Source organism: Homarus americanus, unplaced genomic scaffold (genome assembly GCF_018991925.1).
Source record: "Homarus americanus isolate GMGI-L3 unplaced genomic scaffold, GMGI_Hamer_2.0 scaffold41267, whole genome shotgun sequence".
Taxonomy (NCBI): Eukaryota; Metazoa; Arthropoda; class Malacostraca; order Decapoda; family Nephropidae; genus Homarus; species Homarus americanus.
Genome location: NW_024728663.1, coordinates 75534 through 94412, shown reverse-complemented (window position 1 = coordinate 94412; position 18879 = coordinate 75534). Strand labels below are relative to the sequence as shown.

Below are 18879 nucleotides of genomic sequence, written 5' to 3'. Positions count from 1 at the left end.
TACTGTGAGTTTACCCGAGTTAGGTCAGGTCAGTAACCACTTTGTGTTTCCACGCGTTTACGAGCGCTGTGGCGGAGTGTACTTGTAATTCCACGAGGTTATGAACACGTAAACAAACTCCGGATTCTGATAAAGAATCTAAGAGCGTAAATAATTGCCTTAGTTGATATAGGACACACAGACGAATTCTGAAATGCTTGTATGTTGATTTCTTCCCGCTTAATTAAAGATCCGTGAACATATAGAATTGTTTCACCTAATCTAGGACTGAAAGACGGATTCTCAAATGTTTTTATGTTAAATTCTTCTAAAAACGCATCTGATTCCCTTATTTAATCTAAGACACAAAGGCGGATTCCGATATACCTATACGATGATTTTTTCTCGTAATTAGGGATATGAAATTGCCTCGACCAGACACAAATATATTACCACACAAAGATGGATCCTTCAAAAGTTCGTACATTAAATTTTTCCTCGTAACTGGAGGGGTGAGAAATCATTTAACTGGTACACTTAATTTACAGCACAAAGATAGGATCTCAGAAATTCATACGTTGAACGTTTACCCCCACCTCCCACCTCCCCCCCCCCCTTACCTGGAAGTTGTGAGGAGAGGCCAAACTAACTCTCACGGAAGCGGAAGTTAGGTAAGCGAAGTGAAGGAAATGAAGCAAGAAGAAGCAGTTGTAAGTTTGGTGTGAGTGTGGTAATGGGAGGAGAAGTGAGGTGAGTATAAAGTGAGGCAAATGAAGCAAGATGAAGTATTTATGGACGAAGGTGTGTGTTTTGGTAAAGTTTAGAGGTAAGTGTGATTAGGTAAATTAGGAGAGGTGAGGTGAAATGAGGTGAGGCAGGTATACAACAACAAAGATGTAGGTTATCAAAGGCATGAGGTCCTACATACTACACCTGAGAGATAAGATAATGCTACACCTCTTACCTCAGTCCTTTGATAAGAAGAGTGAAGATTATAATACCTTAATACATCATCTATATTAAAGTAATAACCAATCTGTATTAATTACGATGTTCTAACTAAGTCAACTAAATCCTGTTCACAAAGGTTCTAAATCAAGTTCCAGTTAATTATTGAACCTAAATAAATTATGCTCACGTGAGGATTTTTTTTTGTATTCCTAGTACAGTTTAATCCAGTCAATACTCAGTACCTGTTCATCCTGGAAATATAATATATACTATGTACCTTGCTTACTTTATTTTGTTTTTTTTCCCAGGTGGTGAGTGAGGGACATGGGGTACTGTTGGGTGTGAATATTCTTACCTAATGTTGATATTTTCACAGGTACTGGTGTCACTAGTTTGTGTGTATGAGAGACATAATATCGAGAGAATTGATAGATGCATTTTGTGAGGCTGGTGGGTAAGTATAATGGTGTGACGTATACATCCCCCATACACATTAACTGTATACATACACATACATCCATGAAGATACACACACACACACACACACACACACACACACACACACACACACACACACACACACAGTTACACACACACACACACACACACACACACAGACTTACGCCTACACTCCCATAAACCTCCATACACACCCAACACCTACAAGCACACGCTCCCTCCACACACATTTTCCACACACCCACACTCCTCTCAACACTCTCCCACCCCACCTCCTACACACCCCCACTCCCCTCAACACTCTCCCCACGCCCACCTCCCCTCTCCCTTCAACACTCTCCACACCCACACTCCCTCAACACTCTCCCACACCCCTCCCCTCAACACTCTCCCACACTCCTCCTCTCAACACTCTCCCATACACCCCACCTCCTCTCAACATTCTCCCACACACCCACAATACTCTCCCACACCCACACCTCACTCCTCTCAACACTCTCCCACACTCCCCTCAACCTCTCCACCCCACCCACCTCCTCTCAACACTCTCCCACACCCCCTCCCTCAACATTCTCCCACACACCCACCTCCCCTCAACCTCTCCCACACACCCCTCAACACTCTCCTACACCCCTCCTCTCAACACTCTCCCACACCCCTCCCCTCACTCTCCCCACACCCACCTCCTCTCAACACTCTCCCACACACCCACCTCCTCTCAACACTCTCAACACTCTCCCACACACCCTCTCAACATTCTCCCACACCCCACACTCCCCTCAACTCCCTTCACTCTCCCACACACCCCACCTCCCCTCAACCTCCCTTCAACAATCTCCCTCCCTCAACACTCTCCCACACACCTCCTCTCAACACTCTCCCACACACCCACTCCCCTCAACACTCTCCTACACCCCACCTCCTCTCAACACTCTCCCCACTCCTCTCAACCTCTCCCACTCTCCTCTCAACATTCTCCCCTCCTCCAACACTCTCCCACACTCCTCTCTCACACTCTCCCTCCCCACTCCTCTCAACATTCTCCCCCTCCTCTCCAACATTCTCCCACACTCCTCTCAACATTCTCCCCACTCCTCTCAACATTCTCCCCTCCTCTCAACATTCTCCCCACCTCCTCTCTCACTCTCCCACCTCCTCAACACTCTCCCACACTCCCTCTCAACCTCTCCCACCTCCTCTCAACATTCTCCCCTCCTCTCAACACTCCCCCCCTCCTCTCAACTCTCTCCACCTCCTCTCGCTCTCTCCCCTCCTCCTCCTCCCACCTCCTCTCAACATTCTCCCACCTCCTCTCAACATTCTCCCCACACTCCTCTCAACATTCTCCCACACTCCTCTCAACACCTCCCCACTCCTCTCCAACACTCTCTCCTCTCTCTCAACACTCTCCCCTCCTCTCCAACTCAACCTCTCCCCTCCTCTCAACACTCTCCTCTCAACCTCTCCCACCTCCTCTCAGCTCTCCCACACTCTCAACATTCTCCCACACACCTCCCCCTCCCCTCAACACCCATCCCCTACACCCTCGACCAACACCCATCCTTTACGGCATCAGTCAGTACACCCCAACACCCCGTCTCTTCCACCAGGTACGACAGACATAGAGAGTCTAGTTTGTCTACGGGCGGCGACACAGCACTCGAGTCTTTGGCCCGCCTCGCCCTCCACCTCACCCTCGACCTCCAGGCTGGCCTCGACTACTACGAACACGCCTTCTCTACGTACGTACTCCTCTAATGATGCGTAAATACGTGGTTTGTGCATCTCTCTCTCTCTCTCTCTCTCTCTCTCTCTCTCTCTCTCTCTCTCTCTGACTCACGTTGTTTCCCCGAGTCATAATTCCCCCCATCATCCCCCTTAAAATTGGTAAGGGCCTCTCACTGGGTGGAATTGACAGACCTCATTTAGGTAGAGTATGTGAGGGTGTATTGTAGTCCCTGGTCCTGGCCCTGAATGATAACAAGGGATCACCAGACTTAAGCTTGGGCCTGGCGTGGGGGGGGGGAGGGGGAACGTGACCTGTTTACCTGTTGCCGTGGGGATATGGTTGTTGTGGTGTGTGGTAGTGAGTGGAGGTGTGTGTGTGTGTGTGTGTGTGTGTGTGGAAAAGGCCGTTTGGGTAGGAATCTCTGGACATGTCGGTTGAGACAACGGGCCATACATAGGAGAACGGTCTCTTCCAGGAGAACAGTTCACTAATTACATTTCACAAACAATGATCCCAGGAACCCCAGTCGTACTCAATTGCTAATGAGCACCAGTGGTAGTTAAGATATTGAGAGATGTTGCAGTGTGACCTCAGAGTGTGGAGGAATTCATACAAACACCAGTTAAGATAAATACACTCTGTAGTCACAAATATTAAACAACAGTAACCACCGAACATCCAGGGCTTGTGTAGAAATATACTCAAAAGACAGATGTAACGCTCTGGTCTGTGGTAAGGTTGACCATGACATTTGTGAGTTACACGACAGTCCATGAGTGAATGTCTCTTGTGGGTGATTTCAACATGGCGGCCCCAGAGCCATTTAGTCAAACCTTAGGATATGACGTCACAATACTTGACATAGAACATTCGAGAAATTATGACTGATCCTTGATATATAGAACTTAGGTTTATATGTGACTGTGTAGGCCATTCTGGTTAGAATAAAACTTCTACAAGAATACTTTACAATATTTGATAAATGTAGTTATGTTATTTTACACACACACTTTTACGTTAATGTTTTGTAGCGTCATTGTTGCTCAGTAAACTACTTCTATAAACGTTGTATCATCCTCACCACGCTCTCACAACACTCAGCTTCATATTTTGTTTTTTTCCAGAACGGCGCTCAAAGTCCACTACGTGTCACTCACCTACAAAATCTTCGAAAAATTGGTAAGTGTTGTGACGTCATTTGTTTACATCCCGCGAGCTTGGATTTCACCGTAATTGCATATGTGATGACAAACGTACACCGCTGCTATTGAATAATTTATACCAAGAGTCACAAAGGTGTTCCTATGAGAAGAAAATTAATTAGGACGGAGAACATTTAGGTGACCCCTATTTTCCTTCTCATTTACTTTGAATCAAAATGGTGTTTGAAGTCTTTTAAAAAATATATTCTCTAATTCTGTTCATTATTATAAACTCTCCTATGATAGCCACAGCATTACCTCGCATTTACAGTCAAGCACATGTAATAAGGCGCTAAGATTTGTTGTAAGATTTCGCTAATTTCAAGTGTTGGGAGTTTAGGTGTTTGCTAACCTAAAGTGATGAGAATGAGGTGTTCGCTAATGTGGGGTAAAGACAGCTATTTCCTCGTTACTGTGAGATACTCTTACATTAAGACGTTCACTAATGAGAAGTAAATGAAAATGTATTAACTATATTTATTTTTATATCTGTTCTCATCCTCGTAATGTTAGTAAATAAACTTAATGTGAAGTGGTGGTATGAAGGTGTTCGCTAATGTAAGTTCAACGAGGCGTTCACTGCACGGCTCATTTAAGGCGTTCAAAGGTGGCACCAGGCTGTTTATGTGTGTGTGAGTGTCTGTGTGTGTGTGTCTGTGTGTACCCGTTAACAGTGTGTCTGTGTGTGTGTGTGTGTACGTTAACAATGTCTATGTGTGTGTACACGTTAACAATGTATGTGTGTGCGTGTGTACGTTAACAATGCCTGTGAATGTACACGTTAACAATGCCTGTGGGTGTACACGTTAACAATGTCTGTGTATGTACGTTAACAATGCCTGTGTGTGTACACGTTAACAATGCCTGTGTGTGTACAATGTGTGTGTACACAATGCCTGTGTGTGTACACGTTAACAATGCCTGAGTGTGTGTACCTTAACAATACCTGTGGATGTACACGTTAACAATGTCTGTGCATGTACGTTAACAATGCCTGTGTGTATACACGTTAACAATGCCTGTGTGTGTACACGTTAACAATACCTGTGGATGTACGCGTTAACAATGTCTGAGTGTGTGTACGTTAACAATGCCTGTGTGTGTACACGTTAACAATGCCTGTGGATGTACACGTTAACAATGTCTGTGTGTGTACACGTTAACAATGCCTGTGTGTACACGTTAACAATGCCTGTGTGTGTACACGTTAACAATGCCTGTGTGTACGTGCTTAATGCCTGTGCGTGTACACGTTAACAATGCCTGAGTGTGTGCACGTTAACAATGCGTGTGTGTGTTGTACGTGAACAATGTCTGCGTGTGTGTACGTTAACAATGCCTGTGTGTGTACTCGTTAACAATGCCTGCGTGTGTGTACGTTAAAATGCCTGTCAATGTACGTTAACAATGTCTGTGTGTGCATTTAACAATGCCTGTGTGTACGTTAACAATGCCTGTGTGTGTACGTGTTAACAATGCCTGTGGATGTGCGTTAACAATGTCTGTGTACGTTAACAATGCCTGTTTGTGTACACGTTGACAATGCCTGTGTGTACACGTTAACAATGCCTGTGGATGTAAACGTTAACAATGTTTGTGTGTGTGGACGATAACAATGCCTGTCGATGTACACGTTAACAATGTCTGTGTGTGTACGTTAACAATATCTGTGTGTGTGTACGTTAACAATGTCTGTGTGTGTGTGTGTGTGTATATAACAATGTCTGTGTGTGTGCACGTTAGCAATGTGTGTGTGTGTGTGTACGTTAACAATGTCTGTGTGTGTGTGTGTGTGCTTAACAATGTCTGTGTGTGTGCACGTTATCAATGCGTGTGTGTGTGTGTGTACGTTAACAATGTTTGCGTGTGTGTACGTTAACAATGTCTGTGTGTGTACACGTTAACAATGCCTGCGTGTGTACCTTTAACAATGCCTGTGGATGTGCACGTTAACAATGTCTGTGTGTGTACACGTTAAAATGCCTGTGTGTGCACGTTAACAATGCCTGTGTGTGTACACGTTAACAATGCCTGTTTGTGTACACGTTAACAATGCCTGTGGATGTACACGTTAACAATGTCTGTGTGTGTGTACGTTAACAATGTCTGTGTGTACGTTAACAATGCCTGTGTGTGTACATTGTAATGCCTGTGTGTGTACACGTTAACAATGCCGTGGCAGTACACGTTAACAATGTCTGTGTGTTTGTACGTTAACAATGCCTGTGTGTGTTACACGTTGACAATGGCTGTGTGTGTACACGTTAACAATGCCTGTGGATGTACACGTTAACAATGTCTGTGTGTGTGTACGTTAACAATGCCTGTGTGTGTACATTAACAATGCCTGTGTGTGTGCACGTTAACAATGCCTGTGTGTACACGTTAACAATGCGTGTGTGTACGTTAACAATGTCTGTGTGTGTATACGTTAACAATGTCTGTGTGTGTGCGTTAACAATGTCTGTGTGTGTATACGTTAACAATGTCTGTGTGTGTGCACGTTAACAATGTCTGTGTGTGCGTGCACGCAAACAATGCGTGTGTGTGTGCTTTAACAATGCCTGTGTGTGTGCACGTTAACAATGCGTGTGTGTGCGTTAACAATATCTGTGTGTATACATTAACAATTTCTGTGTGTGTACGTTAACAATGCGTGTGTGTGTGTATACGTTAACAATATCTGTGTGTGTGCACGTTAACAATGCGTGTGTGTGTGTGTACGTTAACAATGTCTGCGTGTGTACGTTAACAATGTCTGTGTGTACATGTTAACAATGCCTGTGGATGTAGACGTTAACAATGTCTGTATGTGTACGTTAACAATGCCTGTGTGTACACGTTAACAATGCTGTGTGTGTACACGCTAACAATGCCTGTGTATGTACACGTTAACAATGCCTGTGGATGTACACGTTAACAATGTCTGTGTGTGTGTACGTTAACAATGCCTGTGTGTGTACACGTTAACAATGCCTGTGGATGTGCATTAACAATGTCTGTGTGTGTACACGTTAACAATGCCTGTGGCTGTACACGTTAACAATGCCTGTGTGTGCGTACGTTAACAATGCCTGTGTGTGTACACGTTGACAATGCCTGTGTGTGTGCACGTTGACAATGCCTGTGTGTGTGTACACGTTAACAATGCCTGTGTGTGTACACGTTAACAATGCCTGTGGATGTACACGTTAACAATGTCTGTGTGCGTGTGTACGTTAACAATATCTGTGTGTGTGTACGTTAACAATGTCTGTGTGTATGTGTGTACATTAACAATGTCTGTGTGTGTACACGTTAACAATGCCTTGTGTGTGTGTGTACGTTAACAATGCCTGTGTGTGTACACGTTGACAATGGGTGTGTGTACACGTTAACAATGCCTGTGGATGTGCACGTTAACAATGTCTGTGTGTTTGTACGTTAACAATGCCTGTGTGTACGTTAACAATGCCTGTGTGTGTGCACGTTAACAATCCTGTGTGTACGTTAACAATGCCTGTGTGTGTACACGTTAACAATGCCTGTGTGTGTGCGTTAACAATCCTGTGTGTGTGCACGTTAACAATGCGTGTGTGTGTACGTTAACAATATCTTCTGTGTGTGTGTACGTTAACTATGTCTGTGTGTGTACACGTTAACAATTGTGTGCGTTAACAATGTCTCTGTGTGTGTGTGTACGTTAACAATGTCTGTGTGTGCACGTTAGCAATGCCTGTGTGTGTACACGTTAACAATGCGTGTGTGTGTGTACGTTAACAATGTCTGTGTGTGTGTGCACGTTAACAATGTCAGTGTGTGTACACTTTAACAATGCCTGTGTGTGTGCACGCTAACAATGTATGTGTATGTACACGTGAACAATGTCTGTGTGTGCGTGCACGCAAACAATGCGTGTGTGTGCGTTAACAATGCCTGTGTGTGTGTGTACGTTAATGTCTGTGTGTGTGTACACCTTAACAATGCGTGTGTGTAATGTTAATGTTCTGTGTGTGTGTGTGTACGTTAACAATATCTGTGTGTGTGCACGTTAACAATGCGTGTGTGTGTGTACGTTAACAATGTCTGCGTGTGTGTACGTTAACAATGTCCGTGTGTGTACATGTTCACAATGCCTGCGTGTGTGTACGTTAACAATGCCTGTGGATGTACACGTTAACAATGTCTGTATGTGTACGTTAACAATGCCTGTGTTCACACGTTAACAATGCCTGTGTGTGTACACGCTAACAATGCCTGTGTGTGTGCACGTACAATGCCTGTGTGTGTACACGTTAACAATGTCTGTGTGTGTACGTTAACAATGCCTGTGTGTACACGTTGACAATGCCTGTGTGTGCACACGTTAACAAGCCTGTGGATGTACACGTTAACAATGTCTGTGTGTGTACGTTAACAATGCCTGTGTGTGTACACGTTAACAATGCCTGTGTGTGTGCGTTAACAATGCGTGTGTGTGTACGTTAGCAATATCTGTGTGTGTGTACGTTAACAATGTCTGTGTGTGTGTGTGTGTGTACATTAACAATGTCTGTGTGTGTGCACGTTAGCAATGTGTGTGTGTGTGTACGTTAACAATGTCTGTGTGTGTGCACGTTAACAATGTCTGTGTGTGTACACGTTAACAATGCGTGCGTGTACGTTAACAATGTCTGTGTGTGAGTACGTTAACAATGTTTGTGTGTGTACACGTTAACAATGCGTGTGTGTGTACGTTAACAATGTCTGTGTGTGTGCACGATAACAATGTATGTGTGTGTACACTTTAACATTGCCTGTGTGTGTGTGTGCACGTTAACAATGTATGTGTATGTACACGTTAACAATGTCTGTGGTGGAGTGCACGCAAACAATGCGTGTGTGTGTGCGTTAACAATGTCTGTGTGTGTAGGCGTTAACAGTGTCTTTGTGCACGCAAACAATGCGTGTGTGTACGTTAACAATGCGTGTGTGTGTACGTTAACAATGCCTGTGTGTGTAGGCGTTAACAGTGTCTGGTGTGCACGCAAACAATGCGTGCGTTAACAATGTCTGTGTGTGTAGGCGTTAACAGTGTCTGTGTGTGCACGCAAACAATGCGTGTGTGTGTACGTTAACAATGCGTGTGTGTGTGTACGTTAACAATGCCTGTGTGTGTAGGCGTTAACATAAGAACATAAGAAAAAACGAGTCTGCAATAGGCCGGTTGGCCTGTGCATGGCAGCTCCTGTCGAGAGTTACTACCACTCTCTATCATCCATGAATCTATCTAGCCTCCTTTTGAAACTTTCCAGCGTTCCAGCACTTACTACAAAGTTGCTAAGCTTCTTCCACTCGTCTACCACCCTATTTGTGAACCAGTTCCTTCCTATCTCCCTCCTAAACCTAAACTTATCCAACTTAAATCCGTTGTCTGAGTCCTATCCTGCTCGGTTATTATAAGAACTTTATCTATATCCCTTTATTGATTCCTTTCACCCACTTAAATACTTCTATCATATCTCCCCGCACTCTTCGTCTTTCTAGGAATGCAAGTTAAGTTTCTTTAACCTATCCTGGTATGGAAGGTTTCTAAGTCCCGGAATCATTTTCGTCATTCTTCGCTGCACCGACTCTAGTGAATTGATATCCATTCTATAATATGGGCACCAGAACTGAACCGCATAATCGAGGTGCGGCCTGACTAGCGCAAGATATAGTTGCAATAAGACCTCTGCACTCTCGTTACTTACACTTAGATATAAAAACTCTGTTTGCCTTATTTCGAACATTAACGCACTGTTTTCTAGGCCGTAGGTCCGGGCTAAGTACCCTTAGTTTTCTTCACAAGTCAACTTCTAGGTTGATGTTGTTAAGCTTCTATACATTGTCAGTATTTGTTCTTCCAATATTAAGTACGCTGCACTTGCTGGTGTTAAATTTCATTTGCCATTTTCAGACCACCCCTGCAATTTATTTAGATCCTCCTGTAATGCATTTGCATCCTGCCCTGAATTAATATGCCGCACTATTTTGGTGTCATCCGCAAACTTGCTTATGTCACTGCTGATCCCAGTATCTAGATCGTTTATGTAGATTATGAACAAGAGTGCTAGTACTGACCCCTGGGGAACCCCACTGGTTACACGGCCCCACCAGATTTAACACCATCTATGCTGACCCTCTGCGTTCTATCGGTGAGCCATGATTTTATCCAATTTAAAACTTCCTCGATACCATGAGCTTAATTTTTCTCAGAAGCCCTGATGCGGTACTCTGTCAAATGTTTTGCTAAAGTTTAAGTAAATAACATCGTAATTTTCGTCATTATCTACTACCGAAGACTTTCCTAAAAAACGTCAGCAGATTTGTTAGACTAGATTTTCTTTGTAAACCCATTTTGAGAGTCGAGATTAATTTGCTTTTTCTCTAGATGCGATCGGATGCTATCTGCTATAATTGATTCAAGAAATTTCCCCACTGCTGACGTCAAACTGATCGGCCGGTAATATGACGCTGATGCTCTGTCTCCTTTTTGAATATGGGTACTACATTTGCCTGTTTCCACAAGTACAACTCCTGTGTCTAATGATTTTGTAAACAAATTTACAAGGGGTCCGCTAATCTGTTCCCTACACTCTTTCAAGACTCGAGGAAAATTTCCCGCCCTGGGGATTTTGTCTTCTTTAGTTTATTTATCCTCTTAAGAACATCCTCTTTTCTGATAGTGATATTCTTTAATTTCTCTTCTCCCTTTCCTCTAAATATCAGTTCCACCTCTGGAATTTCCTAGCGAATTTCTTCTGTGAAAACTGATAAGAAGTAGTTGTTCAATGCTTTGCTTATTTCCTCACTGCCATTTATCACTTCTCCCTCCCGTTTGTGTGTGTACACGTTAACAATGTCTGTGTGTGTACACGTTAACAATGCCTGTGTGGGTGCACGTTAACAATATCTGTGTGTGTACATGTTAACAATGCCTGTGTGTGTGTACACATTAATAAGCCTGTGTGTGTACACGTTAACAATTCCTGTGTGTGTGTACACGTTAACAATCCTGTGTGTGTACACGTTAACAATGCCTGTGTGTGAACACGTTAACAATGCCTGTGTGTGTACACGTTAACAATGCCTGTGTGTATACACGTTATCAATGCCTGTGTGTGTACACGTTATCAATGCCTGCGTGTGCTCAGGAAACGTTTATATGTTGTGTGACTTTGGAACCAAATATCAATAATTATACAGTTGTGTCATGTTATCTGTGATGACCTGCAAATATTGTACAAAATTTCACACATATAATTTCCCCAGCCGCTGACATGACCCCTCCACATGACAGGACCCCTTGACATGATGACCCCTTGTCATGGTGACCCCTAAACGTGACATGACCCCTTGACATGATGTGACCACTTGATATGACATGATTCATTGATGTGACCTGACTCCTTGGCATGGTGTAATCTCTTGACATAACATGACCCCTTTGACGTGACGTGACCCTTTGACGTAAATTGACCCCTGACATGATATGACCCCTTAACGTGATTTGACCCGATGTTGACATAACCAGAGGAGTGAGAGTAAGATGTTGCCTGAGCTTAGTATGCCCTTAGCAAATTTGTTTAACTTGTTCTTAAAAACGGGTGAAGTACCAGAATCCTGGAGGATGGCGAATGTAATACCGAGTTTCAAGAAGGGAGATAGATCACTATCTTCTAACTGCCGTCCAATCAGTTTAACATCAATTGTAGGCAAATTGCTGGAAGCAATAATTTCAAACTAGTATTAGAAATCACCCCGAGAATTACCAGTTGATCAATGATTCCCAACATGGCTTCACAAGTTGGCTTTCATGTCTAACTAATCTATTAACAATCTTCTCAGCTGTTTTCGAATCATTGGACGACGGGCACGACTATGATGTGGTATATCTTGACTCAAGTAAAGCCTTCGACAAAGTCCCCCACGAGAGACTAATAAGAAAAGTGGAGGCTCATGGCATTGGAGGATATATTCTAAAGTGGATTAGGGCGTGGTTACAGGACAGGAAACAGCGAGTGAGCATTAACGGCACTAAATCCGATTGGAGTAACGTCACTAGTGGAGTACCCCAAGGCTCAGTACTTGGACCATTATTAGTTATTATATTTATTATATAGACATAGATATCGGAGTAGACAGCAACATAAGTGAATTTGCTGATGGCACTAAAATAGGGCGAGTAATTAAATCTGACGAGGACTCCGCAAAACTACAGAAAGACCTAAACAAATTTTTCGATTGGTCTGAAAAATGACAGATGAAATTCTATGTGGACAAATGTAAAGTACTTATTCTAGATGTAAACAAAAAACCCAGATACCAGATGAACAACGATGTTATAGAGAAATCCGACTGTGAGAAAGATTTATGAGTAATGATAAGAAGGAATCTTAACCAAGTAAACAATATGTATTTGCTCGAAACAAGGCTAATAATGCACTTGGGTTCATACAAAGGAGTATACAAGACTAGCGAGGTCACCCTAAAACTATATCTTGCGCATGTGAGACCTCATTTGGATTACTCAGTTCAATTCTGGTGACTGTATTACAAAATGGATATAGAATCCCTAGAAAGAATTCAGAGGAGAATGACAAGACTAATCCCGGGCATTAAGAACCTTGTACAGAGACAGGTTAAAGCATCTTAATTTGCACTCCTTCAAGAGACGTAGAGTGAGGGGCGATATGATCGATCTGTAGAAATGGAAGTCAGGGCTAAACAAAGGTGACATTACAACGGTACTCAAACTATCCAACCAGGAAGGAACTCGTAACAGTGGTTTTAAATTAGACAAATTTAGATTTAGGCTCGAATTAGGTAAACATTGGTTTGGAAATAGAGTAGTGGATGACTGGAACAAGTTACCAAATATCATCATTAACTCGAATACGCTGGATAGCTTCAAACATAGGTTGGATGGACATATGAGCAATAGGGGTTGGGTGTAAATGGGACTACCCGTATAAATAATAGGCCCGCTGCAGTTTCCTCCATTCTTATGTTCTTATATGTTTTTTCTCCCAGTTATCAGACGACACACTCAAGGTGCTCACCGTCATACAGGTAAGTGACCTCTCACCTGCTGCTCCTCCGGTCATAAAGGTGAAGTTATTATAGTTATTACGGATCACCTGGAGATTATACACCCAGCTTATTTCACCTGATGATTAAACACCCTAACATAACCTAAACTGACTTAAGATAACATAAGCTAACCTAACCTAACTTTACATAACCAAAGTTTATGTAGCATAACATAACAGAACGCTAACCCAACCCTCCCCGAGTTATTAATTGTCAAGAAATAAATAAACTGGGGTATCTGGTCTTCAGGTGATCCAAGTGTGCGGTAGAGTTTTGATTATAGTTTTTGGAAGTCGAAATTGTGCCGTCGGTCGAGTCGCTTAGTTACGTATTTATATCAACAGCTATAAGGAAAACTTATTGTTGGAACCTCTGAGAATCTGAGCTGCGCCGCAAGACTCACTCATGGTTATTATAATTATGTCCTACTTGTTTAGAAAGACTTGCTTGTTTACTTTTGGTAGAGGATGACGTTATGATATCAAATTTAACGACTAGGAGTATGCATAACCTAACCCAATTAGCCTAACTTGACCTAACTTTAAACTAAATTGACCTAATTTAATTCTCTTACACTAACCTAACTAAGCTTAATCCTAACTTTAACCAGGGCGATAACGCTTTGGTATCGTGACGTTAACCTCTTTCCTTATTTATGTGGGTAAACAAGGCGAGTGTGTGACGTCACTCAACCCGTTTTCAGTGAGAGATGAAGAATATGGGGTCAGGCATGTTAAGCATACACCCTGAAAGGTCAAACCTCCACCCCACATTTGTTTACAGGTGCAGATGAATAAGACAAGAGAAAACATCGTTCCATAATTCATATATATACGTTAATGCCAAGAGCAGAGCAACCGTCATTAATTAGTTGTGGCAGCTGTATGACGTCATCCCTGTCCTTTGTTTACTTAGAAAGGCGACTCCCGCTGCCATGGTTCTCAGCCATCATCCTCAGATTCACAATGCACATAATTTCCCCACCTGTCGCTCCTGCTGACAGATACTCCCTCCTACCATAATATTTACCACGTAATAATGACGTCAACTTCAAACACAATTTTAAAAGATTATGGGAATATGGTATAGTGTAAAAACTGTGCTACTAAAATCCTATATCTTTAAAAGTTATTAAAGTATATAGAGGGTGGTTGTAACTCCCGACAGGAACTGCCATTCACAGGCCAACCGGCCTGTGCAGACTCCTTATTTTCTTATGTTCTTATGTTCTAAACACTTTTGATGTTGAGAAACGACATCGCATCACCATAACAACACATAAAACCCCTTTGTATTCCTTTATCATTACACTTTACATCAGGTTAACGATCATAGGGTAACTCCTAAATCCTTTCTATAAATATTATCTTTCTTCAGGTTTACTGCTGAGTCCACCCAGCAGGGATTAACTGGTGTTTGTGTTCCCACTGTTTTATGGGGCTCTTATCAGCACCTTTTGTGGACGTTGTAATAGAAGCTGACATAGCGGAGTGTATTTTTATTCTACACCCTGGCTATTTTCTTCAACATCCACCCTCACTATCTCAACATACCCTCATTATCCTCAACATCCACCTCATTCTCCAACATCACCCTCATTATCTCTAACACTCCTCTCTATATCTCCAACATTCACCCTCATTATATCAACATCCACCTCATTAACTCAACACTCCCCTCTATTATCTCAACATCCACCCTCACTATCTCCATCCACCTCATATCTCCAACATCCACCCTCATTATCTCCAACATCCACCCTCATTATCTCCAACACTCCTCTATTATCTCCAACATTCACCTCATTATATCCAACATCCACCTCATTAACTCCAACATCCACCCTCATTATCTCCAACATCATCTCGTTATCTCAACATCCACCCTCTATTATCTCAACATTCACCCTCATTTATCAACATCCACCCTCATTATCTCCATCCACCCTCATTATCTCCAACATCCACCCTCATTATCTCCAACACTCCCTCTATTATCTCCAACATCCACCCTCACTATCTCAACATCCACCCTCATTATCTCCAACATCCACCCTCATTATCTCCAACATCCACCCTCATTATCTCAACATCCACCCTCTATTATCTCCAACATCCACCCTCGTTATCTCCAACATTCACCCTCATTATCTCCAACATCCACCCTCATTATCTCAACATCCACCCTCATTCTCAACACTCCCCTCTATTATCTCCAACAACTCCCCTCATTATATCAACATCCACCCTCATTATCTCAACATCCACCCTCATTATCTCCAACATCCACCCTCATTATCTCATCACTCCGCCACCATTATCTCCAACACTCCGCCACCATTATCTCCAACACTCCGCCACCATTATCTCCAACACTCCCCCTCTATTATTTCCAATACTACGCCTCCATTATCTCCAACACTCCTCCACCATTATCTCCAACACTCCGCCACCATTATCTCCAACACTCCGCCACCATTATCTCCAACACTCCTCCACCATTATCTCCAACACTACCGTCTCCAACATTATGCCCTCTCCAACACGACCCTCTTTACTACTATCACCCCCAACACTACCAGCTCCGACACTGCACTCCCTCCGACATCTGTGCCCTCCTCCAACACTACTTTCCTCTAACACTACCCCTCTCCAACACTACCCTCCTCAACACTACCCTCCTCCAACACTACCCACCTCCAACACTACCCTCCTCCAACACTACCCCCTTCAACATTACCCTCCTCCAACACTACCCTCCTCCACACTACCCTCCTCCAACACTACCCCCTTCACACTACCCTCCTCAACACTACCACTCCTCCAACACTACCCCCTTCAACACTACCCTCCTCCAACACTACCCTCTCAACACTACCCTCCTCAACACTACCCTCCCCAACACTACCCTCCCCAACACCACCCTCCCCAACACTACCCCCCTCCAAACACTACCCTCCTCAACACTACCTCGTCAAACTACCCTCCTCAAACACTCCTTCCTCCAACACTACCTCCCAACACTACCCCCTCCAATACTACCCCTCCAACACTACCCCCCTCAACACTACCCCCCTCAAACACTACCCTCCTTCCTCACCCTCCCCAACACTACCCTCCCAACACTATCCCCTCAACACTAACCCCTCCAACTACCCTCCTCCACTACCCTCCTCAACACTACCCTCCCCAACACTACCATCCCCAACACTACCCCTCAACACTACCCTCCTCAACACTACCCTCCTCCGACACTACCCTCCTCCAACACTACCCCCCCTCCAACACTACCCTCCTCCAACACTACCCTCCTCCGACACTACCCTCCTCCAACACTACCCCCCCTAACACTACCCTCCTCCAACACTACCCCTCCAACACTACCCCCCAACACTCCCCCCAACACTACCCCCTCAACACTACCCTCCTCCAACACTATCCCCTCAACACTACCCCCCCACTACCCCCCTCCAGCACACCCTCCTCCAACACTACCCCCTCAACACTACCCCCCTCACTTCCCCCTCCAGCTACCCCCCTCAACTTCCCTCCTCCAACACCACCCTCCTCCAACACTACCCTCCTCAACACTACCTCCTCCAACGATTACCTTCAACACTACCCCCTTCAACACTACCCTCCTCCACACTACCTCTCCAACACTACCCTCCTCAACACTACCCTCCCCCAACACTACCCTCCTTCAACACTACCCCTTAACACTCCCCCCTCCAACACTACCCTCACTCCAACACTACCTCTCCAACACTACCCTCCTCCAACACTACCTCCTCCACTTCCTCCTCCCACACTACCTCCTCCAACTCTACCCTCCTCCGACACTACCCTCCTCAACACTACCCCCCCTCCAACACTACCCTCCTCCAACACTACCCTCCTCCAGCACTACCCTCCTCCAACACTACCTCCTCCAACACTACCTCCTCAACACTACCTCCTCCAACACTACCCTCCTCCAACACTACCCCCCTCCAACACTACCTCCTCCACACTACCCCTCCAACACTACCCCCTCCAACACTACCCCTCTAACACTACCCCCCCCAACACTACCCCCCCAACACTACCCTCCTCAACACTATCCCCCTCCAACACTACCCCCCAACACTACCCCCCTCCAACACTACCCCACCTCCAACACTACCTTCCTCCAACACTATCCTCCTCTAACACTACCCCCTCCACCTGTTCTCTCCTCAGCACACTTATCACCCAGTAGTCAATAAACACTTCCTCTCACACGTCTTCTTCAACACTCCTGCATAAATCGCCTCCTTCTCCTCCTCCTCCCCTCCTCCTCCTCCTCCTCCTCCTCCTCGTCCTCCCCTCCTCCTCCTCCTCCTCCTCCTCCTCGTCAACAAAGTCAAGTCAGATTGAGAAAGTGAAATAAAGAGTTGTTGGGTATTTCTGGCTGTGTTATTTATTTTCCATGAGTGAGATGAGATGTGGTCAAGAGGTGATTACATTTTACGGTGAATAAATCAGGAGTGTGAAACATTCTTATGCATGATATTGCTATCGATGTTTATTTGTTTATTTATGAGAGAGATTAACATACGATGCATTGTAGAGGTTAATGTGGTGTTAATATTGCACTGAGACTTTACCTTCATCAGTTAAGAGATTTGGAAAAGATGGATCACCTGAAGATTAGACCCCAGTTTATTTCACCTTGGTACACAATACATAGACAATGCAGTTAAAAGATAGATTCATGTCTTCTCTCTATGATCATGTCCCTAGAATTTATCATTAGTGAGTTATTATTTAAAGTTATTACAGGGTATTTTATTAAGAACTCGGATTATATCAACATTAATTAAGGATTTCTGGCATAGAGGTGTTCTGGGTGACACACGTCATGTTTACTCTCTCTCTCTCTATTACTAAGATGTGTAGCATTAATTACAAAGCTTTTAGCACTGATGAGTAAAATATCTAGTTCTAATTAGTAAGATATTAAGCTCTAATTTCTAAGCTTTTTTGAACTTATTACTAAGTTAATTTGCCCTAATTATAGATCACCAGAATATTAACCCCAGCTTATTTCACCCAAAGATTAACCACGCTAATTACTAAGCTGTCTAAACACTAATTCCTAAGCTGTCTCGTGCTAATTACTGACAACTGTAATACTAATTAAACCCTTTATCCTCGGTTCAGGTGGACGAGGACATCGAGCTGGTGTGGCAGATGTGTTCCTTGTTACGAGACCTAGAACTGAACAAGGAAACTCCACATTACTACCCACATTGTTCCACATCCTTCCTCCTCTACCTTGCCCTCGCCGAGTTCTCCAAGTGAGTCATCAATGTCTTTATACTACTAATGCCTTATGTCTGGGTCAGTGGTTCCTTATATTTGCCTTATACTTGGTTATTTAGATTCTATAGTACTTCCTTATACCTAGTCTGTAGATATTTTGTAGCTTTGCCTGATACTTGAG

The 18879-nt window shown here is 43.8% G+C and overlaps 1 protein-coding gene across 1 annotated transcript in view; it reads left to right on the top strand.

Annotated features, from left to right (window-relative positions):
• LOC121866175 (BAI1-associated protein 3-like) overlaps positions 1-18879 on the top strand; it is a 276581-nt gene that overhangs the window by 240044 nt on the left and 17658 nt on the right. Inside the window, 4 exon segments of the mRNA XM_042365779.1 lie at positions 3000-3131; positions 4243-4297; positions 13354-13392; positions 18597-18733. Coding sequence (XP_042221713.1) covers positions 3000-3131; positions 4243-4297; positions 13354-13392; positions 18597-18733 — 363 coding nt within the window.